The sequence below is a fragment of the Dermacentor albipictus genome, chromosome 3 (assembly GCF_038994185.2).
Source record: "Dermacentor albipictus isolate Rhodes 1998 colony chromosome 3, USDA_Dalb.pri_finalv2, whole genome shotgun sequence".
NCBI lineage: Eukaryota > Metazoa > Arthropoda > Arachnida > Ixodida > Ixodidae > Dermacentor > Dermacentor albipictus.
Window position 1 is genome coordinate 58,201,143 of NC_091823.1, and position 27,955 is coordinate 58,229,097.

The 27,955-nt window shown below is 45.3% G+C and overlaps 1 protein-coding gene across 8 annotated transcripts in view; it reads right to left on the minus strand.

Annotated features, from left to right (window-relative positions):
- Positions 1–27,955, minus strand: part of LOC135898732 (protein lap4-like) — a 183,635-nt gene that overhangs the window by 55,039 nt on the left and 100,641 nt on the right. For all 8 annotated transcript variants that reach the window (XM_065427843.1, XM_065427845.1, XM_065427851.1 and 5 more), the window contains 7 exons: positions 19,736–19,828; positions 18,829–19,254; positions 17,173–17,406; positions 14,218–14,490; positions 10,353–10,463; positions 10,122–10,184; positions 6,494–6,610 (listed from right to left, as the gene is read on the minus strand). In XM_065427843.1, the coding sequence (XP_065283915.1) occupies positions 6,494–6,610; positions 10,122–10,184; positions 10,353–10,463; positions 14,218–14,490; positions 17,173–17,406; positions 18,829–19,254; positions 19,736–19,828 (1,317 nt within the window). The remainder of the gene's footprint in view (positions 1–6,493; positions 6,611–10,121; positions 10,185–10,352; positions 10,464–14,217; positions 14,491–17,172; positions 17,407–18,828; positions 19,255–19,735; positions 19,829–27,955) is intronic.

Genomic DNA, 27,955 nt, shown 5'->3' on the forward strand with positions numbered 1-27,955 from the left:
CACAGTATGTGATACTTTTAGTAAATCAAGACTTACTTTAAATGTGGAAATCAAGAGCCTGCAAGAATAAACTTATCTGATATGGCCTTTAATTATGAATGAAAGGGTCATCGTCAGCACACCACACATTCATAGAGCTTCTAATCAGATAAGAAAATTCAGAAGGTTCAGATAATGATATTCAGAAAAGGAAAATTTGGAATCAACTTGAAAGCTGGATGCACCTTTCTTTCCCTTCGCGAACATTTCTCCACTTTGCGGATTCCTGTGCAACTACTTCGGTTCAAATAAGGTAGTGCTAGAACCACAAAATGAAAGGCACCAATATCACAAATAAGGAAGTGAAAAAGAGAAATTGTATCTCATGCAAAGGCAAAGAGGCAGGTAATTTATTAAGTTTGAGTCCTCAAAGACATCCTTTGCAGATGTATGCCAATCTGACAAATGGTACATCGATGACAATGAAGCTGTATAAGCAAGCTCTTGCACCCTTTAGAAATACTAGGGGTCTGTGCTGGCCTTGCTCAAACACAGCAGCAGTTGTTCCCTAGTGATGGCTCCCATGCATGCTTCGTTTAAAGGGCCCCTCACCAGGTCTGGCCATTTTGAGCTGACAAGCGCAGAGCATACATTGCACGATAACGATTGTGTCTCCAAAGTATTACACCACTACGCGCCGTGGACAGATCTGAAATTTCAAGCCGAATGCTGTTTTTCCTTCTCTTCGCGGCCACCACGCTCCAAGCAGGACGGCGACGTAATCGTGCCCCTGCGCCTACGTAATCGTGTCTGCTGTGTGACGTCGCTCGTGGTGACACATGACTTTGAGAATTATTCAAGACATCTGTTATCTGAGCAATCTGTTGCTTGAATTGATAAATTGAAGTTTAGAGAAATAATAAAACACACAAACAGAATGTCTGCATGTTTTTTGTTTTACTTCGCACCAAAGCAAGAGAGATGTACTTCCGCTTCGGCTGCTTGTTCTGCCTCAGTATTCGTGTAGCACTGAATTATACCGCTAGTCTTGTTTTCTTGTGCACAGCGCGCAAAATCTAGAGCTGCGCGAACGAGGCAACAGCTCACACACGACGCCATTGGCGAAAGTGTGTAGCGCCAAGGAGGGGGGATTGAAGGCAAGGCCTGTGACGTATGCATCACGTGATCCACAGAGAACGGAGAACGCACGGAGAACGCAGGAAAGGAATTTCGCTTGTGTAGGCTAACGTAGGGGCGAGTGTAGAGAGTGTCTTGCTTGGCAGTGGAGCCCACCTGCTGAAATCATGGGTTCGTAGCACTGAAATTTCTATCTCGACTCCTCATGAGGCGCCTTGAAAAATGTTTACACCAGAATGCTCCCTAGAGGACACGTAACGACTTCCAGCGTATAATCAAAATTTCCTATGGGGCCTGGTGAGGGGCCCTTTAAACTCCCTGGCGTATGCTCTCACCTGCACAGCCATATGAGCTTCTAGCTGACCTCCAACGTGGAGCTTGTATAACGCAAAAAAGAAAAAAAAAATGTGGATTACTGGCTAAAAGAAGCGTGCATATAAGTTGTTGTTTATTTGAATTAGTCATACTTAAGGTAACTTTATTTTATTATCACTGGTTAGTACCTTTCAAAACTAATTCGGTGCTCTTACACATGCTGCACTGCATTTGTGCTTGATATTGACCGTACCATTGCATGCTGGACTTTGCTGCACAGAAGCTGTTGCAGAAATCCCTTTACCAGCTTTACTGAAAAATTTCCATATGTCATTACATTACTTGGCATGGTAACCAACTAGCTTTGCTGCTTCACACAACTGAATTTGCTTACCGAACACTTCGAACGCAAACTCGAACCAAGAATACGGGTGCATTGCTGAAATTGTACTTCGTCGATTCCTGCAGTGCGTGTGCATAACAACCTTAAAACGAACTATTGAAAATTTGTAGCACAGCAGCAATACACCAACATCATGTCTTAATTCTGCTGAGTAGAAATAAAAGTGTAATTAAATATATGTTCAACTCTGAAAAAGCCTGTTTAGATGTGCATTTCTTTCACACCTCAGTGTCAATGTGCTGATTTACATGTAAAATTACATGTATTTAATGGCTTTATGAGACTGTACTTAATAACATTCACATTAACTTGTAGAAGCTGTGCTCTTGGGTTGCTTCTGTTCAGCAAAGTGTAGTTACCATTTATCACCAGTAGTAGTTGCAGAGGAGCTGTGTCAGGTCAGGAGAGAGCGTTAGATTAGGGTGACCAAGCATTAGGGGCTGCAAACTGCCGGGAGTATAAACAAGAAAGCGCAAAGAGTCCACAATGAATTTTGCATCCCCCAACACTTCGGTGTGGCTTGGGCACCCTATTTTAAAGCTCTCTAATGATGTATAGCGGTGCCATTTTACATCTAAAAGCATCACAATACCTACTATATATTTCTTTGCTTGCAAATTTGCCAAAAAGATTCTTTTTTCTATGTTTTTTTTGATTTCCAAACCTAGGATTTTAAAGCACACCCTAAAATCACAGAGATGCAATTTACTGAAGAGATAGTGTAGCTACAGCCCCTTATGTTGTGCATAGTCAATATATACGCTGGCTATACACTGCCTATAAGAAGAGATCTTCCCATGGGGCTTTCTACAATATTGCGGTTGTTCATTCCGAGAGCACAATTGCAAGTCAGGATCCTTGGAACTGCAGCAGCACAGACCCCCCCCCCGCTGTTCGCATGCCTCAACATGAAGAGACTGTATCCTGCAAATATTTCCTTCAGATTACTTAGACCCACTGCATTCAATGGATCGAATGAATATGGTGAGCCTGACACAACTCGCATCCTAAAAGCAGGCACAATCATAATAGTGCTGTACAAACAAACAAGCAAGTACAGTCGAACCTCGATATAACAAACATTGATATAACGAATAATTGTATATATCGAAGTACATATCAAATTTGGTTGGCCACGCTTTATTTCAATGGGGCTATAATAGTTCATACTGATATAACGAAATCAGAAATGTGCTGTCTAACTACGCATCGGTTATACTGAAGCAAATTTTTCGTCTACAGATGCCACATGATATATGTTTTGTAACAAAAATGTAAAATACAGTCACTGACTGATATTTAGGACTTTCACGATTATTTGGACTTCCCTGCAGCACCACCACCTACCCTTAGCCCCTAAAATACTAACTGAAAATACGGACTCTGCACAAAATTTTGGGCATGAACCGCGGGCACGATGCTGCATATACGATGGCCATGAAAAAGTTGCCGTCATAGTGAATGGCACATAACTGGATGGAACTTTGGTTGCTGACTCCAAACAAAACAGCGCTGGCGGAGTGGCTGGTGACAAGATGTTGCAGCAAGCTTGCCATCAATATGTTCCCCTAGGAAGATCTCATTGGCGATCAAGCGCAAGATCAGATGCACAGGCTAGACAGATGGTCGTAGTAGTGGAGTACGGATCCATGTGCAGCCTCCTCAGTGTCCAAAAAGGCTGCTGGCCTCAATACTCAGCAATAGCAACTTGAAATGACACACACTTGATGCGTGTACATGTTTTAGCCAGCGGCTCGGCAGGCAGGACAGCGGTTGGCACGCTAATGTGCCCATCTCACCTGATAAGTATGGTCACACAGTTGCGTATTAGTGGCGATGCAGAGCGCTTGTATGTACTGTACGCTTGAGCATGCATCCGACATAAAAAATTTTAACAAATTTAAAAGTAATGTTAGGGTGTAGATTATATACGAATTTTGCTTTGAGGTGCGACTTCACGTTACCACGCTGCCATATCAGGTTTCGTTATTTCTTAGGGAATCCCATCCCTGCGTGTTGCAGCTCGCTCTCCCCTCTTTCATAGTTGCCCATTCTCCTCTTCTTTACAGACTGCCATTTTGTGTTTTCGCTGAGTTAGCAGTTGGTGAATAGCGCGCCGGCAAAGCAGAACTCAGGTCATGAGAGCTGCGATCGATGGCAGTTCTTTACAGCATAGCACAATATTATCAGCATTGCCAAAGAAGTGGGGAACAGAGCCGTTGGTGGAAGATACGATGCAGAAGAGTCGTGCATCTACGAGAGTGTTTTTTATAAAGGTTTAAAAGTTATTGCGTGCAGTTGTTTCTGTAGGTTATAAGCCGAATCCTTTTTTCCTTGCCAGGTAAAGTAATTGGGGTGCACATTATACAAGCGCGTGGGTTATACGTGGAAAAAATAGACTATATATTTTTGGCAAGATGCTGATGGGCCATCAAAATCTGCAGGAGACTTTTTTTGCTGGCCTGTCGTAGGCAGCCCGCTTGCATTTATTTTGCAGAAACACAATCTCGTATTTTCTTTTCTCACAGATATCTACGTGTATGCTTGTAACAAATATCAGATATAACGAAGGTACTTTTGTGAGTGATTTATTCTACTATAACGAGGTTCGACTGTAAAATTTAAAAAAATGTCAACAATACATTTTTCTGGGAGCACTGAAGACCACATTATCTGGGGATAATCAAAATTAGTTCAGCAAAACAAACTTACTGTGAGTATCCTGTTAAAATATCTTTATTTCTCATTTCACGCCTCACGACAGATGTCAGAAATAGAACAGAAAGAAAGCAAAATATAAATTGCTTGCACGTTAACACAGGTTAAAATTCTAGAGAGCTAGGAAACATAATGCTGGCATGACACATGACTTCACAAAAAGACTTGCCAGTGTATCAAATGAAGGACTGCTTGAAGCCAAGAAGGGTCATAAGCATCAAGCTCACATCATGTTTAGTACAAAACAGAAGTCCTTTAAACATCTGAGACTATATACTGCACTTAAGAGTCCTGAAACAAGTGTATAAACGCTTTGGCAAACGAGAGTCTATCAATGAAAATGAAGTAAGGAAGAGGTAATCTAGGTCAAAACTGAACTTGCAGCATGAAACATGGCCAATCACTTGCAGGCTAAGATCAAACTGCTGTGTCAAATAAAATTAAGGTTAAATGCTCTGTGAAGAGTATTGGCCAATGCTAAGAAAGTAACATCAGTATAGCAAACAGTGCTATTAAAACCACTAATTAACATACTCCATACCAGGGGACAGGACAGTAAAAAGAATTTTAAATTTCAGGCCAGTGTAACCTGTCCAGATGGCATAATGAAATTAATGTGAGATTGGCCTAATGTACCAATATATAAAAGAAAGTCCTGTCAATTTATAAAATTGCAGCAGGCAATATTTATAGGGGGGGAGAGAGAATAAACTTTTTGCTTGGAAATGAATGACGTAAATTTGCCAGTCAAGGCAAGGGATAAAGAAAAGGGAAAAAAAAATTATAAGGAGGAACTACTGCGTCAATGATCCAGGCAGAACACGAGTGCTTGTCGATAAATGCAATGGTGATGACTCACACATTTCACCATGCATAGCCTAGTAGATGAATACAAAGCCTCGTGGCAAGTGTACAAACAAAATGCTCAATAAAACAATTATGCCAAAATTCATACAATGTGGCGACCTTTGGCTTACTAAGTATAAAGTTTGTTTCCTTAGATAGTTGTGTCTTAGTGCTTTAGCAGTGTGTCCAACAAGACACAAAACATATATGTACACAAACAAAATTTGCACACAAAAGCAAATGACTAAAGAACCTCCCGTGAGCCCATACTGGACAAGTTCAGCGTCGAGTCAATAATAATAATAATAATTTTGGCAGTAATTCAATGCACTTTCAACAATTCTTTGAAAAATCTTTCTTTTTTGGCAATCCATTGCTAAGTGCCCTATTTCTAGATGACTCCAAGCATAAGACCGTAAACTGTAAACTAATATCAGTGTCTCTATTCTCACATGCAAAAAAAAAAAATGAACAAGATAAAACATCCACGTAAAGCACCCACACTTTTTCCACAAGTGCTACAACAAAGCCAACAGTGCATCACAGTGGTTTAACAGCAAAACAAGCAGCGCTACAATTACTTGACTGTAATGTGCACCCTCCACACCTGCTTTTTTTTCTCAAGGAGGTTCTCAAGAAGAAACCCCTTTTTCAACATCAGCTTCAAGCCCAGAGCCAGTGTGCAGCAGTTCAAGAATGCCAAATTTTCTCACAGTTCATCAATGGCATGTCCACTGTTGTCATTCTGGATACATTCTAAATACATACAAGCAGCAGACTGGAGGATAGCGGCAACAACCAACACTGGTGCACGCTTGTCATGTGCAAATTTACATTTAGAAAGTGACCCGGCGGCGCACCTTAAAGTCAAATAAGCATAGCAAGATACACAGCCCTTACTGCTCATGTCGCTTTCATGAACACAAAAGAACATAAACACACTTGAAATGCAAGCAAAAGCGGTGACGAGGTTTGGACGGCCACGTTGCTTATAACTTGGACAACAGTAGCAGCAGCAACAGCTACGGTGCGGATGGCAGCGGCAGTCATCAATCACGACCATCATATCACCACTGAGTCGTCGGCAAGGCCTACCTGCCAGCCCGTTGGGAGTGGGTCGTGGCGGACGGTGAGGACCACCTGGTACGATGGGTCCAGCAAGGCCATCACCGCGTCCTGGTGTGTGCACTTGGTCACGTCTATACCGTTGACCTGCATCGGCAAGCGCAGGCCACTTGCATCACAGCAGCATAGCAATGGGTCAAGGAGATTGCTTTGCTTCCCTCCCCACCGACCCTCAAGACAAGTATGCTCAGTAGAAATATGCGAACACAGACAAAGCATAAATGCAGGCACCATGCATTTGTCGTGTGTACCCGTTTTTGCAGAGATAGCAGCGCATCCACTTTTGCTGATGAAGCAGCAACACTCAAGTGATGCAGTGGCCAAAAAAATCAAAATACAGACTGATAAAATATACTTACTGGAACAGTATGCATGTGACAAAAAGTTATTACAGCCGATTCCCGTTAATTGGACCTTGGTTAATTTGACTTCACTCAATTCAAATGCTTTGGAATGTTTTGGGGAGAAACGTACATTGCTATGGAAGGAAAAATAATTCATTTTGAATGCAAAAGCATGCCACTTTGGTGTGTTCTATCCCCATAGGTACCCCACCATGTGCGTAGCAGTCATTAGAAGCTTGAGAATTCAGCCGAGGGCGCTACTGCTTCCCTAGGTGATGGTGGTTACAGCAGTAAGTATCCTGTCCTGCACTGATGATGACGACTTGTGCTGTGCCATGAGCGATGTCTCTCTTGAGGATTTTGTCTGTTCAGACAACAGTGTGGAGGTCTGTGGGCTTCCGAATGACAATAATATGCACAGTAGAAACTCGGTAAACGGAAATCGCTTAACACTTTCCTGTCCACACCTGTACCTATCGATAGCCCATTCCGAATTTTGACGTGCTCGGAGTGCTTTCGGAGAGCTAGCGTAATCCAGCGTATAAAAGAGGAACTACTTTTCTAGTTGTGCTTTAGTGTTTCTTTTTTTTCAGTGCAGGGCGATTTTTAAAGCGCCTTTTAATCGGGCATGACAAGTGCTCATAGCCTACATCAGGGTGCTGATGTCACGTGCAGATACCCTTCAGAAACGGCAAATTTCGACGGATTCCAATGAGTCCGAGTCAATTTTTCGATGGTCCACAGACTGCAAACTGTTAAACAGTTGGCAGTCTGTGCTCGTGGTGTATTACGTGTTCCCTCCGCTGGTGCTCATTTTTTTTCGCGCAGTTTTAACCTTTTTTCAAATATGAATCAACTAGCCAGCAAGAACATCCTAATTTATTTTTCTTGAACTTGCTGTTATCAAGAATAGCAAACTAAGATAATACCTAGATACACATTCTTGCATTTCTTTCCTGAATGCTTACTCAGTCGCTGTTGAGGTAATCTCTCGAGTACCTCAAGGCTTTGTTTCAGGACTTCTTTTATTTACGATATATATATAAATAATGTTGTCAAGATGATAACAGTCCATTTAAACTTCACCTGCATATTGACAGCTGTGTCATAAACATCATTATCATTAACATTTCTGGCTAAAAAGTACTACACAATGCTATTTCGGCATTCTGTCTTTGCAGTGATGCATGGCAGATGGTAATTAACCTTTAAAAATAGTGTCCATGACTTTCGCAAACTGAAGTAAACAATTACATCTCAGTTATGGCTACGATGGACAACGCTACGGAACACATAAATGAATTTAAGTAGCTGGTAGTAACCTTTAAATAATCCTAGGTATCCGATACTAAGCCAGAACCATCCACTAAGGCATTCCTCATTACTGCCTGTTCAATTACACAACATAATTAAATTTGTCTGAAACTTTTCAACCTAACCTGAAATGCTATAAGCGTTATGATCTAAACTTCACCAAAGCACTCAGAACATTTCCAGATAAAGCACTGCCTAAGGATATGCTAGGAGAATGCCAGCAAACTTGAGAGTAGGAAAAATCAAGAGGCAATGCCTAAGGAATTGGACAAATGACTGCAAGCTAACAGATTATGAGTAATTAGTGCTTGATTACACTTCTGTAGTCTGGGTATCAATTCACTTGTTTGATACTGTCAGCTTGTAGTGACGGTGAAGAATAGATCTGCCAAAAGTGCTAGTTCGAATTGAAGTTTTATTGGGCGAACTTGTGCCCAGCTAAATCAGGCAACATTCAAAACCCGATGACAGCCGTAAGCAAAGCCATCAGTCATTCAAATCTGATTTCTGTGTTAAATGTGTCAGCTATATATACATGACTAATCGTGATCCCAGTGGAACCACTGATGCTCGCAAACATTCAAGAATGTACACCACTGTTCACGTCATGCACACAATTTGATTAGACAAGACTCTTGTTACAGAATAACAGCAACACTCTTGAAATTTCGCATACATGTTTTGCAACGAGTGATAACTTTGTAACAGTTCTTAGTGATAAGAATAGGGTCACAGATAAAAGATAAACCATGTACGTGTATCAATGTACCACTGGTGGGCACATCCTGGCGCTTGCAAAACACTTATTTGGCGCAGCAAAGAGCATTTTTGGCAGTGGAAAATGTACGCCTATACTATACGCCAGATGGTTTCCATTTTAACTGCAATAGTCAATAAATATAATGTAGCTGGCTTTATGCACATCAAAAAAGCACATGAAATGAAAATTATTGTACTAGTTTCTACAGTATGTAGCTGAATGATTTTCCTTGTGCCCCCTGCACTCAAAAGCATCCGAAAGAAAGTGATTAGTTTTATCAACAGCAGGTATGACTAGTACTTCTTGCCCCTGCATGTGTCCTCCTTGAAACTCTGTCCCTTAGCATCTCTGTCCATGTATTTCGAAAGCGATATGCGATGTGGACCAAGTACGCCCAGTGCCGGTAGCTTTGCATGCGCTGTACTTTTGGTGTTTAGTTCGCGTTGAAGCAAGAGACAGCACGAAGGTCAATTTGCTCACTGCTGCTACCGCACTTCCTCACTTCAACGTTTTAGAAGCGACTTTCCATGGTCATCGAGCAAGATGTGTTCACATTTACCTGTGCGTGTGTGACACTGTGCTTGTTAATTTAGTTAGTTAGCGAATGTTTACAACTTTATACAGCCGATAAATCTACTATCCTTATTTTGCATAGCTGTCTACTAATATGCTATTGCAATCGATGCTTTGCCTCTTGGGTGAAACTGCGACTCTTTATTATTTTTTTTTTAACGTTCGTCATTCACTCTTTGTAATAACGTTGTTACACACTGTGACCAAAGTTTTGGAAGTGACGCATTTCGGATGTTATGGACTTCAGATAAAAATGGACATTTCTTGTCAGATTTCAGGGTCTGCTGTAATGACAGACGACTGTATACAGTATGTGCATTCTGTTGAGATCAATTAAGCCCTAAATTTGAGGCACACGAAAAATGCTAAAATTATTGGTGTAAATAGGACATAAGTAACCAAGCTTTAGAAATCTGGCATATTACAATAAAATCGTAAAAGTTGGCAGGTATGCATAAGTGAATTGCAAAAAGCACCAGAAGATGCCTTTCAACAGTGCAGGGCTGCACTGATAACAGTTGCAATCCAGCCTTGTGTGATGGAACCACCTTTAATGAGCAATAAACCTTCCTACTAACGAGTTTCACAATGGAGGCCCTCTGCTCACCTTGAGCAGGCGGTCACCCACTCGTAGCCTTGCACACCTCGACGCTGCTCCTTCTGGCACAATCTACAGCAGAAGCAAAAAGGCCAGCAACACCATGTGTCATGTTAATAATCTTTCAATTACTGACCAGTGAAAATTTCTTTTAAAACAAGAAGCATCACACACACACACAGCCAGACAGGCCCTGCACAACAAAGTTTCAGCACGTGCAAGTGTATCAAGTGAGCTCACCTTAGACACAAAGATACCAAACTCATCAGCACCGAATGGATGGCAAGGGTGATCCGTGCCACCAATAATACTCAAGCCCAAGGGGCCACCAGCTTTCACAAGCGTAACATCCTATAGAAAGAAAAGGCAGAGGCCAATTTAGTACAGTGGACATGGGATGCAAGCTCAATTCTGTGCACTGCAGGGTTCCCACAGAAAGCCGCAAACATGAAAAGAACAGCCGAATGCCCGATTGATACTGAATTAAAGTAAAACCTTGATAACTTGATCTCATTTTATTTGAAAATTCGGCTAATTTGTAGAATTTGTGCAGCCTCATAATTTGTAACGTGAAATATACCAGATAATTTGAAAAGCCGGCACGCGTCCATTCGGATAATTCTTAGTTTCTGGTTGTGACCTCCAAGACCGGCATGCAGCGACACCCTTCTGGCTTCGCATATCTAGAAGGAGCTGTCACAAATATGGGAGTTGTAACATGTTCACAGCTCCTGCAATTGCTTTCTGCAAGAGATTTCACATGCATCTGAATTGCAGCAGCGATGGCTCTCCCGGAGTCCGATCTCGAAAGCCATGCATTTATGCTCTGCAAGCTACAGAAACAATCAACGTTACAAATGGCAAGAATCAGGCACTACCAATTGCACTAGATTCTGCAATGTTGTTGCTATGTAGCTTTGCAAAGTGGTTATGCTGTGTGGTGGTGAGTGTTAATTTTATGCATTTCCGCCTGCTGCAAAGAGAGAGAGAGTCAGATCATCATCATCATCATCACAATCATCATCATCATCAATAAACATGCTGCTTTTGCTTTTTCGTTTCTGGTTCTACCCGTGCAAATACCATACCAGCTGTGTTACATGTGTTGTCGCATGTGTTACGTTTTCTCCCCTGCTGGTATGCTAATGTGGAAGACGAAGTTGCCGTCAGCGCCGACAGTGTATGAATAGGTACTAGCAGAGGCGATAATGAGCCAACTTGGGCACCTACTTTGATGACGATTATCGAGTCCCTGAAATTCATCAGCAGCTTTGTTGGGTAGCGGTGGTGACTGTGAGACACTGCACATGGTTAGTGGGCTAGAGATCGTGACCTTGTAGTAAACTACCCTACCAAACAATCCAGCATCAATGATTACTTCAAGCAGTCCTAATACGTAGAAAATAAATGGGACACGCTTGTGTCAAGGAAACTTGCCCTTCTATTCTCAGACTCTTTTAAAATTTTTTGGCCAAGTTGAAAATTTGCTTAAGAGGAAGCTTTAGCTCAGTCCCAACTCCGATGCTGCCTATTCAAGTATGTACATGTAAAATGCATAAGCACTTTTATGACATAATCACTGGGCCGATTTTAATTAACGTTAAATTCTAGTGACTGTTAGGTGTGAAATTTTTATTCAGGGCCTGAAATTTTTAAAAGGAATTTTCCAAAATTGGTAAGCTTGAACAAGATAGCAGCACGAAGTTTACGATGTTGTGGCTGTGCACTAAGAATAGATATTGCAGTTCTGTAAACTGCACCTGTTAGTGCACCCGAAGTGGACAATTTTAAAATTTCAATTTATATCTTACCTGAACTGGTTATATTGTTTGCAAGGTTTTTTGCAAACGTTCTAGTCAAATATTAGTGGCTTAGTTGAGAGGCATGTATAATATATTAATTTTGTGCGCCTTAGATGTACCATTCGGTGCAGTTTACAGAATTGTAATATAATTTTTAATTACTGAGTTACAGAGTTCTAAACATGATACTTTCATTTTTCTGAAAATTTGTGATTTCTAACAATATTTATTAAAAATAACTTATGAGTTAACTAAATAATTCACAACCAACACTCACTAACTAGATTTTAACCTTTTCTTTTAAATGCAACAAACCTCGTCAAACTTGGTGCAGTGGTTGCCAAGAAAAACAATTTCCCCTTTCCCATCTATTCAGATGGGAGCCCCCCCGAGCTAGAGCTTCCTCTTAATTTGAAGATTTTTTTGGTCTGGTGAACTTTGAATTACCAAGGTATAGCAAAACATGACTGCAACTCGCTATCATGTTAAGATCGTGATCTGAATTCACGACAAAGTGATAGTGCAAACACGAATGATTATTCTGCACACATGTATGCATGAATAGAGGCACTAACATCATGGCTAATGCAAACATACCATGCTGATGAAAAATATTATCACAGACACTAAAAACTTTAACTGGAGAAAGCTGAGCAAAAGGAAATGCATATAATGTTGACTGGCTTCTTGTGAGGTAAGAAAAATAAGCCTCATCAGTCCTTCAATATATGCAGCACATTAAGAGATGGTCGAACCCTAATACAGCTCTAGCATTTGTCTCCCTGCTTTAACTTGCAGGACATCAAGGCCGATAATCAGAGCGTAACATGGGGCAAAGGGAGATGACTATGTGTCTTTGAGCAAACTCATGTGTCTTTGAGCTCCCCTCAGCTTCATGCGCATCTACGGGAACACTCATGCATTCAATTGGTTGGCGCTTCCTCGTGCCATTCGACTGTGGAACGCTCTTCCTGATTTCATTGTCTCCGAATCTAAGCCCAATAAATTCCGTCAGCTCATCAGTTCATATTCCACCGCCTCACTTCAATAAAGGGCATGACGCTTTTTCTTATGTTTCCAGTTATGAGCTCTCTTGTTTATCAGCTCATAATTTCGCATATTATTTTTGTATTTTTCTAGTATTGTTTAGTATTTGTACTGGAGTGGGTACATTTCTTTTTCCCACTGTTTATTGAAAGAACTGTATCGTTTTTTTTTTCCCCTAATATGTACATTACTGACCCTGTTATTTTTGTACAATGCTTTAATGCTTGTATAAGATGTCTATACATTTTTCCACTGCCTATAAATAATGTATGTCTATTATGTTTCTTTATATGCCTCATATACTCTTTTTCATCCTTCTGTAACACCTGTAAGGCATGTAAGGACATTTTAAATAAATAAATAAATAAATAGCTTGATCCCGTTTATTTGCCATTTATACAGAAGGCGTTTGTTTCAAGGCAGGAGCCAGCCAGCTGAGGATAGACATACAACGCGTTAGACTGGTAACATTGTTTAACAAACAGGCTCTCGTCTTTTACAGTTGGAGTCAGTTTGAGGTTATGGAGTTGGTCTTGCTGTTGTTCTGTGGGCCAGTTTAGGTGAGTACAGCAAAGCGCAGGACGATTTCACATGCTGATATGTTGGCCAATGACCGGAAACGAAGGATGTGGGTTGGTTCCGCAAAGAGGGGACGCGGGAAACACCCCCACGTGGAAAGAAGAGCCACCAAGTCTAACGATAACGACAACATAACAAGAATAACAATAACAATGTTTTCCCCCCCCAAATGTATCTCATAAACTCAGGAATGCCCGTGTGCTACATGGTACTGTGTAGTATGAATGAAACAGCCATTGTAGACATAGAATAGCATAGCTAACCCGGTATCAAATCAGAAGGTAAGCAAAGTGTTTTTTTTTTCTTCTTCTTCTTTTCAGTTCATGGCTGATATCAGTTGCACAGAATAATGCACATTAACCTGAGCCAGGGAGCACCTCATAACATTATTCCCTCTAATACCTCAAGAAAATCTCAAGAAAGATAAATTGACGATTACACAGAGAGACGAACAAAACAGTGGCACATAGATTTACACAAATCAGGGCCAGAACACTGCAACAACTTTAGTCCTATTTTTTCTTCCCTTTTCATACTTTGTCATTGGTCCAAGCAGTGCATCATCGCATATGTTATCACCTCGACTGGCTGGTTGGAAACAGCGAATAAGAAGAAAGGAATAGAATCAAGCGATAGGAATTCCAAAACTACCACCTATCCTGCTGAACTATCCTCACCTCTTCTGAGCCAGGTGTGAGTGACAGGACATTGTTGGTGACCCGCGTTGTCGTCGTCTCGGTTAAAGTCGTTCGTGTGATCACCTCAGTCGTGCGTCCCAGGGTCTTTGGTGCTGGGGGGAACTCAGTGGCCAGAGGCAAGTAGGGATCTGGCTGCTGAATTGTCACTGTCACCAGGGGACCTTTCAACCGCTGGGTTGACGGTGATGATGATGGGTTTGGAGTGACTGTCTGCACGCCCCCTGCTGCTGGTGGGAAGCCATTGCCAATGGCCTGGAAAGAGCCACCATAAAGGATAATGCTGGAGACATAAGCAAATCGGCTGTGCCGTTAACTGTGGGGCACCTCAAACACAAAGCGGGTTAGGCCTAACCGGCTTTGCATCAATTTTGTAGCATACAGCACTTCAATAACCACTTCCAACAATTGCAAAATGCATTGTTTTAAAACACTTTATTTCTCATCGCCTCAATTTGTACAAAAACATAACATAGGCTGCTATTCGTGGCATCCAGACTGTGAAGCGCGTGATGCAGTTGAGTCGCCTCGCATGCAGTGCAGCAACGCCAGGACACGACCTCCGAGCTGAGCTTGCCTTGTATTGCAGCTCTCGTTCGTGCTACAGGCCTGACAGTGGTCGTCGTCACTAGTCACGAAAAATAAAATGAAGACATCAGTTCATTCACCGACCATTATTTTGCATGAAAAATAAACTGCAGTCGGTGCTTGTGTCATTGGCGGCGACGAAGCGCTCTGGCCAGGCAGCCAGCACGATGGGGTGCTGGCACCAATGGCAAAAATATCACTTGAACCATTCTTCTGCCAAGAGGAAAATCTTCCCATTGTGTGGGGTAAAGTTATTGTACACAGCCAAACACCTCTACAATGAAATGACCTGTTTAACGAAGGAATAATTCTGCCCTGGTTCTATTGTGTATGTGATTTGTATAACGGGACTTTTATAACGAATTAGTTTGGAGGCTCCAAGCACTTTGCTATAATGACGTTCGACTGTACGTTGTAGTGTGGGGAAAATGGCATTTGTCAGCAGTCAGCATCTGAAGAACGGCAAACAGCATGGCACCATACTGTTAGTATGGTTGTACGATTATGGCATGTATATTTTAACTTCCATTCTTTAATCATATTTGCAATCACCTCCAGGTTCCATTAACCAAACACTAGGCTGCAGTATTTGCGAAGCACTGCCGTTTCACAACATACTGCAACTCTAATTTTGGATAGAACGGACTTCGGATATACAGTTGACTTCTGTTTGACCATGACGGAATCAACAAAATCGATCGAATTATCTGGTGGGTTGAATTAACCCTTTGAGGGCCAATGATGTAAATATACGGCGCCGCGACCAAGTCCAAAAATGGTCGATGCTGTATATTTAAGGCACTGTCTGTACATTTAAAAAGCGCACCGATTTCCGAACTTTTTCTTTTATATCATGTGCTGCCACTATGTGGGAATACAGGGAATTTTTTTCGTGCGCCTCCCTCTATTGGTTTTCGTTGCATGGTTTGTTTTAGAGCTAGTTTGCTCCCGCGTGTCTATATACTACCGCTCGCGCATTGGTGGCAGTTTGGGTTTTGTTTCGTGGGCGGTTTCGGCTTCTTTCCCTTGCAAAACTGATGGCTATCTCGTTACTAATTGCTCAAAGGGCTACTGCTCGTTTCTCACTCATTTAGTGCTCACAAGAGTGTGCATAGGAAGGATGCTGCCGTGCATGCATTTCCGTTGCATTTTTTTTTTTTAGGGGGGAGACACTCGAGAAAACCAACTGCCTCTGGTTGGCGATAAGATGAAGATTAGCGGAAGTTTGTCACATGTTTTGCTTTTTTGATGGGCACACAACCGCAGTTTTCTTGAGTGCGAGCACTTACGCAGTTCGATTATGCTATGGACGTAAATATTAGTGTAAGAGAAGGAACAGGTGAGAGTTGCAAAATATTCTTGTGTGTGCATTTTCAAAGCTTTGAACTATGTATTGAATTAGGTGTATAACAATGCATCAAATTTTTCATTCTTATAAGTTTATTTCCTTTTTTATTGTTGTTATTCATGAATTAAGAGTACATATATACCAACACAAAATATTTTTTTCTCACTTTACAGTCACCCTAGAAAAATTACGGTGAATTTTTTTCGAAATAAGTCCTTAAGAAGTATTGGAATCTGCAATAAAAAAACTCGACCCTGGGAGGGTGCATATGGCGAAAGAAATCGAACCTCAAAGGGTTAAACAAGCTGCAGAAAAAATTTAAAAAAAACAACACCGATTCATTTGGCTGTATTTTCCAGAATAGCACGCCTCCGAATGAAATGCACACTCACTTTCTAAGTCACTTTCTAGCAGAAAACTAATGTAGAAATTACATTAAAGCTCCTGAACAAAGTAGAAAGCTAACGTGCACCCAATTTTTTAGCAATAGAGGTGTGAGAATCACATAACTACCGTCATCAGACATTGTGAGCTATGGTTATTGCTTGAAGAATCTTCTTAGGGCAAGGAAAAAATAGGCATTTTCAATAGAAATTGACGTGTTCACCGTCCCCTAACCTCTGCCAAGACACACATAGCCACTAAAGAGGTAGCTCTTCGAGTAACCGCAGAGGTCAGGCGCGTGCTGGCTGACTGATCCAACTGCTTTGCATTATACGGTGAAGGCCAATTTAATGACGAATGTTTGGGCCTATATAAATGCATCGGCAATGGCCGGGACATTTGGCTGGGATCAAAATAACCGAAAAATCAAATTTACCAGAGTTGAATTAACGGAAGTCTACTGTAATGGACCTTTTTTGCTGGCTTAATACAGCTCACTGTAATGAATGACGGCTATATATATATACTTTACACAAGAGCTTCCCAGGGCAATGATGGCAAAGGATTACTGACCTACGCAAAGGAAAAGGCACTAGAGGAGGAACCAGATGACTTACATTTGGCATGACACGAGCAGGACGAAATGATGACAACGAGGTGCCAAGCCCACCATGCTCTCCACTATTGGCATAGATGGGCTCTGAAGGGTGTGCTGCGGGTAGGGGTGGATCTCTCTGTGCACTGGGAAAGGAATATGGCTGGTGTGAGAGGACTGGGTGTGGCACACTCCCCGTCAAGGTGGTCGTGTCGTTCCTCAGCCCTGGTAGTTTGGTGTAGATGGAGTATGTGGTCTGCACAAAAAGAAAAATGAGGGCTCACTGTAGAGGCTCCCCCTCCACACAGCTAAACGTCAGCCTACTGTGGGACCTGCTGCCGGAACATTGGATGAAAGACTCATTCAATCAAGGTACCCTCTTTGGTACGAACTTCAAGATTGCTAGACCTATACTCTGCTTCATACAAATCAGGCAAGACTACAGAGGCTGGAGAGCTTTCTCTCACTGCTCACACTCACGATCAAAGTATAGTGCATCGCATACGAAAGTGAGATATGGGTATGCGTCATGTAATTAGATGTAAAATGAAATATTACAAATATTACGAGGAATGTGCTGCAGATGTGAACCTATTTACCAAACAAACGAGCGGAGTGACACACATCTCAACCAACAGCCACAGCATCAATGCTTGCCCTCATGACTAAAATGTAGTAAATTGCATCCTGGAAGCATGAAGGTTCACAAATAATGCATGATTCGACGTAAACCTCCCTTCCAGCAACTTGTACTCATAATATATGAAATAGTTTTTCCACAGAATGTGTCACACACTACAAACAACTGCAGTGCGACACTCATGGAGCTAGACCTCTATTACCAAGCTACTTGTATAGCTTCTGCAGTTTTGCCTGCTATATATGAAACAGGGTATAGTAGAGCTGCAATTGCTGAGACTGTAAAAAAAAGAGAGGAAAAATAATAATAATAAAAAATTCTCGCGGTTCGAGAAGCCAAAACTACAATCTGATTATGAAGCACGTCATAGTGGGGGACACCAAATTAATTTTGACCATCTGGGATGCTTTAATGTGCACCTAAATCCAAGTACAGTTGACATTATTTAGTTTGACCCTGACGAGACCTACAAAATTGATCAAATTATCTGGCAGTTCAAATTGGGTATGTGGTGCCGCCGCGAAGCCATCCAAATTATCGGGCATGTCCCAAAAATTGGGTGTCCGGAAAACCGGTCGTTGACTGTACTCTGGCAACTCCTCCAGCCGACGACATGGCGTCAAAGACAATTCGTTAGAATTCCTCTCTGCAACTCGAGCCAGCATTAGGGCAACTTTTGTTCCCTTGAGTTTTCCCTGAGCATTTTCAGACTGCGCAAAATCCCTGAGAATTCCCGGTTTTCCTGGTTGGTAGACACCTTGGATTGAGCACGTATTTACTATGCAAACAGTCACCACCTTGATCAAAATGCAACATATGATGCAGGAACTTAATGCAACAATGATATATCAAGTCATAAAGTATAAGGGAGCATACAGGCTTTGGACCCATATCATCATGGAAACCAACAAAGCAGCCAGACAGCAAAGCACGATAACTGGGAATGTATCAATGGGGTACTATACAGCACAGGCAACTTAACCACATGACAACCATGAACAGCATGGCACTGTTTTCTTCTTATGTCACCCCATTTACCTTTGTGCCTGCAGGCTGCTTGTCACCAGCAGCTGCGTCATCACCAGCACTTCCCACACTGCTGATGGGTCCGGGCCTCTTGTATCCACCCAGATATGACGGCCGGTTGGCCATGTACGATGAGGAGGAGTACAGACTTCCACCGTAAGGCCTGCTAGTTGTCGTCGTTGCAGATGTGGTCAGGGTCGTAGCAGTGGGCAGTGATGGCTGCTGCTGGGACCTAGCGTTGGGGTCTCTCAGCACCAGTTCCTCTCTTTGCACAACCAGTCGTACAAAGCGTTCAAGTCCCGTGAGCATGGCCACGGCCTGATCATGCCGCACTCCGTCCATGTCGATGCCGTTGATAGAGAGAACACGGTCGCCGACACGCAGCTTGCCATCTCGCGCGGCCGCTCCCCCCTCTGCTATCCGTGATATGAAGATGCCCTGGAGGTGAGTGAAACTTGACTGTAAGCAACCACTGTAATGCTACGTGAAATGTATAAACTGGTATTGTGTAAGTATTCTAATATATTTGAGCGAGTAGTATTAAACTTTCATCGAATGATAAGCAGTTCGACCATTAAATTTTACTTCCGAATTCCTAGCACTTGCCTTCACACATTATTTTATAACGCATGGCATAGGTAAGAAATTAATGGCAACAATTATGCTCAACACCAACCAGGCTGTCTATAAGGCCCCCTGGTCAATGATGACAACTCTGTACAGGTACATTTCTGTACATTTTATCTACTGAAGAAAATAACACAAAAGTTTTTACGTCAGCAGTTCTTTTGCTTTATGCTTGAGTATTAGAGTTCTGCTAATGTACGATAAAGATGAAAACCAGATTAATGCATAATATCAGCAACCCCCTGATCTGGCCTGACAATGGTGCAGGGAAGAAATTACGTTGAAAACATACTTGGCTTCCGTCTTTGTATGGTGTTCCTCCTTTGCCTCCAGCTATGCTGAACCCCAGGCCATTGTGGTCCCTAATCAATGTAGTATAGATGATCTGCAAGAAGGGCAAAAAATTAATATTTCATGCTTGTCCTCTAGAGTAGAACACAGTGTGTCACAGCATAGCATGCAATGACAAACATTCCAGAGAGAAAAAAAAAAAGAAAGACTACAAAGGCCTCGTCACAAGGCAGATTCCAGATAATTTTTTTCTAGGGGTGTGCGGATATTCAAAAATTTCGAATAACATAGACTATATTTTTAATATTAGCATTTGATTCTAAACCGAAGTATTCTAAAATTGTCGAATATTCAGTGAAATACAAATATTCTAAACAAATCGAACACGGTTCTTAGCCTTTGTTTCTATCTAATCTAAGAATATGCGCCTGATTCCGTACTGAATTTTGTGATAATTTCGTGCTGCTCGCAAAATTTCGCCTGTACAGCACGCTTAGCCACCGGATGTCACAGTTTTGCGGGAAAGCCAGCCTCTCAATAGCAATGACCACGGGTTTTCGATAGTGAGGGTGCACTCTCTTGAAGAGCCACCCGCAATCCTGAGCTTATTTCTTGAAAGCAAATTAGATGAGTGACGGCTGGCATTTGATCAAATGCCTATGAGTTTACACACCTTTGATGGGGCATGATAAGGCACAGGTTGGCGAGAACGAACAGCTAGTGGGAATTACTAAAATTTTCAAGTTAACACGAGTGAAATCTTTCAGTATAACAGCTTACTAGTCTAATTATTTTACCACAGAGCATGTAACTGCGTCGTTCCACGATGTTAAGACAACGCAACTTGATAATAAATCTATGTGCAAACCAGTATTCAATATTCTAAGCTAAGTATCCATATTTGATTCGTACTGTATTTACCTGAATGTAACGTGCACCATTTTTCATAGAAAATGGGTCTGAATATTGCCTGTGCGTTACAATCTGATATGAAACCAAAACCGTGGTCACAATGCAGGCAACATTATAGCGTTAGAGCCGTCAGATTCAGGGTCATCACCATCACAAAACGCCGACAGAGCAAGATTTTGTGAAGGTTGCTGTCGCCATAGAGTTAATATGATCAACCCAAGAGGAAAAGCTCCCCACAGTGGCCATGCGTTGAAATCGGCAACCACAAGAGCACCGCCATGTTGCTACTCTGTGCAGACGCGCAGGCACAGACGACGAGATTCGATCCTGACAAGATGCACAATCAATGCAATCTCAAGCCTCCATCAGTATGGTAGCGCCATCTAGTTCAGGTGCCTAAAAACGCATCCTTTCATGCACCGTAAATTTTACATAGAAATTTTCTAAATAGCTATCTAACTTTCTGAAAATTATATAGAACAAAGTTTAAGTGTTGTCCATATGTACATGCTATGTATTATTGCTTAATTGTGCATAATATTTCGAGTATTTTTAGCCTTACAATAATGACTAGCAGCAACATGGCAAGCATCTTAGAGATTGCCACTTTATTCTCTCAGCTTTTCTTCTAGATTTAGTCTACTAACTCTATTGCTGTCGGTTCATTTTGCGCTTGACTACGATCTAGAGTGGTATTTTCAGCCAATAACTTTTGGAAATACTATCACTTTCGTGAGATTTTGCACGATTCGACAATGGATGTGCTGGTGTAATCAGCCGCCAGCGTTTTTGACGCTGTGCCATGCTTGCTATTTGCGCACAATGCCAGGAATGCTGTTGGATACATACTTCAAGTCTGATGCAGTTTTGCAAAAGTGATATCAGTAGCTGTAAAAGTGGTCGCTTGAGAATACCGCCCCTGTACGCATGGTATCTATGGCCAGCAAAGCACAAATTGTGATGATGATGATGTGTCCCTTTTATAATGAAATCTCATTTTAAAAAATCTGCTTTTCTTCAGCAAAGATAAATACTGCTAGTCTCATTTTTTTAAAAATTGCGAATGTGAGGATACGTTATGTTATACTTTTACTTCATAAGTCAGGCGTGTGTTACATTTAGGTGCATCTTACATTTAGGTACACTTTTGTTTTCTTACTTTACACCCACGTAAAGTGGGTGCGTGTTAGAATCATGTAAATACAGTATTAGGAAATTTTGATATTCACACACCCCTACTTTTTTCTATCCTCTGCCATTCACGAGATGAGCAAAGATGCAAATGCGCCAACAATAAGGCATAATGTTTATAGGGGTATTACTCAGGCTCGCGCGTGCGCACCTGACCCTTCTCTGGATCGCACAGCGCCGGCGGAGCGGCAGTCGCTCCCTAGCACTTTCGCAGCAGCCCTAGCAGTCAGAGCTGTGACCCCTAACCCGCGGTTCGCAGTGAGTTGCGACCACGGCGGGTTCAGGCCAGTGGGGACAGGGTGAGTCTCGACCTAAGGTGTTTATTCACCTTGGTGTACAATGGTTCCAACAGACAGCAACAGCCACAACACACACAAACACAGCACAACACAACACAAAACCTCAGCGGCGGAGCATTCCGCACGTCTGGGGCGAAACAAACCGCACAATGTGGGAACCACAAAAGAGGCTGATAAGAGTTCAGCTCACCCAAAAGTGGATCCGCGCTCGGGCCCTGGGGCGGTGAGTCGCACACCAAGGTCCGGGCGCCACAGGGGGACGGCGTGCGGCGGTCTCAGCGGCTGATTTGAGATGCGGCCGTTCGCTAGCTCTTCCGCCGTGAGACGAAGATGCGTCGGGGGAATAGCGCTTCTCCCGAGCGGCGGAGAGGGGGTCTCCCCGGTTCCAAGAAAGGGAAAGGAGGGAACGGGGTGCCTTGGCTGCAGCGTCGCGGCCAGGCGCGAAGTGTAGCGGGAGCGGCGGGGGTGCCCTCTCCCCGCTACCCTCCGCGAGCGAGCACGTGATTATCGCGTGATAACCGCGTGGCCGCTCCGGAGATATCGGGATGCGCGTGCGATCCCCACATCCCCCCCTCCTTAAAATAACCCTTTAGCCGCTAAGAGGCCGCCGTCACCTGAGGCTTTTCCTGCGAGAGGGACATGCTACTCCGACAGCAACACGGTTTGAGTCCGTGTTGGTGAGGGAGCAGCTCTAGCTGCAGACCGTCGTTGTCGCCGTGTAGGTGGTCGCGAGCCAGGCCGGAACGTTGAAGGATGGTACGGAGCAGCTTGACAGCAGCGGGATGCAGTAGGAGGCAAGAAGGGCGCTGGGTCCAGGTCACCTTGCGTCTCGGCGGCGTCACCTGCCCAGTCGGACGTGCCGGGTCCGTGGTGGCGAAAGGGTCCCTGGATTTTTCTTGGCTGCCTCGATTACGCTGACGCGATCCCCGAACCAGCCTCGAGATGGCGCAGGACAGCTGTCTTTTGGTGTTCCCGGGATTCGTTGTCCTCCCTCGCGGGTTTCGGCACGCAAGGTCGGCAAAGGCGCGCCGACCCACCCCTGACGATGGCTTGCACCTAGCTGCGCAGCAGGGGTCCACTCTGTCCTTGCGGGCGAAGTCTACGCTCGGCCTTGAGGCTGGATGCTTGGTTGCGGGGCTTGCAACTCGGTGGCGGGGTTCTGCGGCGCGGTTCGGCGAATTCTGCGCCGCTGCGACCATTCCGGACCGGAAGTCGCCCGCTGCACCTCTCACCTCGCTGTTAGCCGCCGGAGGATGTTTTCTCGCCGCCTGTTGCCCGCACTGCGCTGCTGACTGCTTGCGGCCTGCTCGTCCCCACCAGAAGTGGAGATGGTCTTTCCTTTTTGCTTGGTGGTTGTTTCACGGCTCCCGACGGGCGGTCTGCTGCTGCGACAATTCTGTTAGCCCCTCTCGCTTCTTCCAAAGAGAAAGCGCGTGCTCGCTCTGGAAGCCTGCATGCTAGACATCGGAGGAGCATTCCGTCCGATATCGCGCACAATAAAATAGCCTCCGCGAACCGGACAGAGTTAGTTCTGCCGAGATCGCAAGTTATAATGCCGCACCGGGCTCGAACGTCGAGCCGTGCCACCCGATGCCGCTGCCTGCGGGCGCGGGAGAGCATTCTCCTCGGGCCACTCGTCCCCTCTGTCATAGTAGGGTTTGAGATCGCAGACATGCACCGGTCGGCTGATCGGTCTTAGCTTCAAGTCCGCCAGCCTGTACACGAGCGAAGAGACAGTCTCTCGCACCCGGTACGGTCCTGCCCATTTTGGCGCCAGAGAAGCTGAGAATTTCTTACTGGCGTCGCTCAGGACGTGATTCCGTCTCAACACCAGGTCGCCCACTTTGTAGTGAACTTCCCGATGAGAGCGGTCGTACTGCGCTTTCTGCTCGGCACGTGCAGTGCTCAGGTTCCGTCGCGCTTTTCGTAAAGCCTCCGTTACCTTCGCGCGCAGCCCAGTCGCATAATCGGAGCGTGCCGACGAAACAACCAGTTCCGTGCTGCTTCGTTCCTGTAGAGTAAGTTCTACCGGATTCAACAGCTCCCTCCCAAGGTTGAGGGTGGCGGGTGTATACCCAGTCTATCGATTCACTGTCGACCTGATAGCAAATCCAATTTCAGGAAGACAAGCGTCCCACTCATTGTGCGTCCCCGCAAATGCAACTAGCATGTGCTTGATGTTGCGGTTCACACGCTCAGTGGGATTCGCCTGGGCATGGTACGTGGTTGTTCTCCTGTGCTTAATGCCGAGAGCTGCACAAGAGTCCACGAAGAGTTTGGCAGTGAAGTAGGACGCATTGTCCGTTATCAGCTGCTCAGGATAGCCGAATCGTGTAAACACCTCGATCAGCTTTCCCATGATTACGCGTGCCGTCAGCTTCCGTCGGGGGAACAGTTCCACCCACTTGCTGAAATGGTCTGTGACTACGAGAAGGAATCGGTTCCCGCTCGGTGTCCTGGGGTAAGGCCCCATGACGTCACATGCCGCAATTTGCCACGGTGTTCGGCTATTGATCGGCTGCATGAGCCCGGGTGGGCGTCCACCACGCGGCTTCACGCGTTGGCACACGTTGCAAGAGCGGGCGTAGCGCATCACATCCCGCTTCATTCCAGGCCAGGTAGCAAAGCGGCACAACTTCAGATAAGTCTTAGGGCCACTTGCATGCCCGGCCAGGCACGTATCGTGAAAGTAGCGTAAAAGTGCTCCTCTCAGCGTGCGTGGAATCACCGCTTTGAAGGACTCGTGTGTATCCTTCTCCGCGGGAATGTATCTCAGCAGGACGCCGTCAGAGTCTAGCAGGTAGGAATCCAACGCGCTCACAGCATTACCAGCTGTTTCGGAGCGCCGCGCACCCACAGCAATACCAGCTGCGTCCATGTGCGCCGCGGCCGCGCCGCCGGGCTCCCGGAGCCCCTCAAAGACTTTCTTACAAAATGGATCCTCCCACTGTGCCTCTAACAGCTCCTTTCTGCCGAACACGCTCCCCACTGAACTGACGCAGTCCAAGTGGTTCACGCTTTCGTCCTGAGAAGGGGGTTCATCCGCCCTTCCTTCGGGACCAGCGCCGTCGAGCATTGTAGCAGTTACTCTGCTCTTAGGCTGAGTCACTGAGGGGTCACGATGGGTATTAATGTTACCCCTCCTGACAACCTCAATCGTTGCAGCGGTTAGTCCGCTCTCAAGCTCAGTTTCGGGCGAGGTGAGTTGAGTAGTAATATCACTCTTCTCACAGTCAACGGGCGCGCGCGAAAGTGCGTCCGCCACAACGTTGTTCTTTCCTCTCCTGTAGCGAACGGTAATATCGTATCGCTGCAGGAGAAGTGCCCATCGCGCGAGCCGGCCGCTCGGCTCTCCTAAGCGCCTAAGCCAAGTTAATGCCATATGAGCGGTCTCAATTATGAATGGTACTCCATCAATATAGTAGTCGAACTTTTTGAGAGCGAAAATGATCGCCAGACATTCTTTTTCTGTCACGGAGTAATTTTTCTCTGCGGGAGTCAAAGAGCGGCTGGCAAAAGCTACCGGGCGCAAGCTACCTTCGTGCTGTTGGAGCAAAACCGCTCCTAGGCCAAGGTCGCTGGCGTCCGTATGAATGACAAATTCTTTGTTCAAATCAGGTAGCCTTAACTCGGTGGTTTCCACGAGCGCGTTTACGAGGTTGCGCAGTGCCTCCTCTTGCTCGGGACCCCACCTCCACTGCTCACCTTTCCTCAACAGCATTGTCAAGGGGGCTTGCAGTGCAGCGCAGTTTGGGATGAACTGTCGATAGAAATTCGCCAGCCCCAAAAAGCATCTCAGTCCGCCTATGTCTTCCGGTGACGGGTAGTTCAATAATGCCTGAACCTTGTCATCACACGGTAGAAGGCGTCCGTTATCCAGTTTAAACCCCAGTAGCGTTACTCGGGTTGCTGCGATCTGGGTCTTGGTCGGGTTTAGCGTTATCCCCGCAGACCTCAGACGCTCCAACACGTCCCTGAGATGGCGTAAGTGCCCATCAAAGGTACGCGAGTATACCACAACATCGTCCAGGTAAGCAAGAGCGTGGTGCCACCTTGCGTCACCCAAGACACGGTCCATCAGGCGCTGGTAAGTCGCAGGCGCACCGACAAGTCCGAATGGCATACGGGTAAACTGGAAAAGTCCCCTGTGACACGTGAAGGCAGTCTTCTCTCGGTCACAGGGATCTACCTCCACCTGAAAGTATCCTCTGCTTGCATCGAGCGTAGTGAAGTACTTCGCTCTGCCAACGTTGGATACGATCGAGGGAATGCTAGGAAGCGGATATGCGTCCTTGCGTGTCACCTCGTTCAGGCGGCGATAGTCAACACAAAGGCGGGGCGTCCCATCCTTTTTAGGAACCAACACCACAGGAAAACCCCATAGGCTGTCCGATCTTTCAACAACGCCTGTATCGAGCAGTTCGTCCAGAGCGCTGTCTAGTGCTTTCCTCTTAGCCAAACTCACCGGCCGAGGATTGCACTTCCAAGGAGAGGCGTCGCCTGTCTCAATTTTGTGCCTGTATAGCGTAGTGCAACCAGGCCGCTCTGTGAATACAGCATCATATTCAGTCAGAAGCGAGGAGAGGCGAGCCTTTTCTTCCCCCGACAAACTGCTTGAGTCGTCCAGCAGCGGGTGGTATCGTTCGCCCCTCACTGCGGCACAGTCTGCCACCGCAGCGGGGGTTACGGGCTTTGCGGGAGGGGAGCAGTTCCCCTCCGCGCCTCTTTTCTCAGCGCGGTTGGCCGGACGGCATTTCGACCCGGCCGCAACCGTTCTGAGGGACCTTTTCGGGCAATCGTTTGGTCGGTCTGCGCGCGAAGCATCATCGAACGAAGTTGTCTCCGACGCTTTTTGAAATGAAACGAAAGGTTTCAGGGTGCCACATGCTCGCTCCCTATATCCTCCGTTGCAGACGTCAATAACAATGCCCGTCTTGGCGAGGAAATCTCTACCAAGAATTATAGGAACCGACAGGCCGGGAAGGTGAGCTAGGCGCTGTCGCCTCACCCGTTTCTCCCACCGCACCACAAGCCTAGCAGCACAGCTCACGTGTGCCGTGCCGCTGGCCAGTCGGAAGGTCACATTACTCTCTCTCAGCCGGATAGCGTTCCGACGGAGATGTTCACACACCTCGTCGCCAAATAGTGAAGCGCTTGCTCCTGTGTCTAACAGCGCAAAAAACCTGCGCCGGGCGACTGTAACCTCTATGAGCGCACTGGCGTGTCGCTGGGCAATCCAAAACGACAAGCCAGCGGGGCAAGGAGTTCATGTGTCTCACTTCGCACCGCTGTAACCGCCGCCGGCCATGCAGCATTGCTCACCGGCGGCTCCGCTCGTTTCCCGAAAGCGCGTGCTCTCGGTTCGCAGGCTGTCTGCAATCCCGGGCGAAGTGCCCCGGCTGGTTGCACCGATAACAGAGGAGAGCCGGCCTTTGACGGGCTTGGCGTCCAGTGCTTCGCGCCGTTTGACCGTTGTTCCTCTCTATCGACTGCTCCCTTGCAGGCACGCTCTGCTCTCGCATCATCGAGCCGGCATATCGACCACGATTCTGCATACCTCGGCCATCGGCAGCGCATGCTGCACGCATGGCATAAGTGTACGGGTCGACAGCCCGGTCAGATAAGCCCCAACCGTTTCTCAGTTGCCCGTCACTCAAAGCAACCGCACCACCTCCACCGGAACGAGTGCGAAAAGTGTCCCCGTTCCACGCGCATCGCGGCTCAAGTGCCCTCGACGCTGGGGGTGGAGGTCGGTACGAGCGCGAGGCGAGTATGTCCGCCTGTATGCGCTTTGCCTCCGAGGCCAGCTCATCCAAATC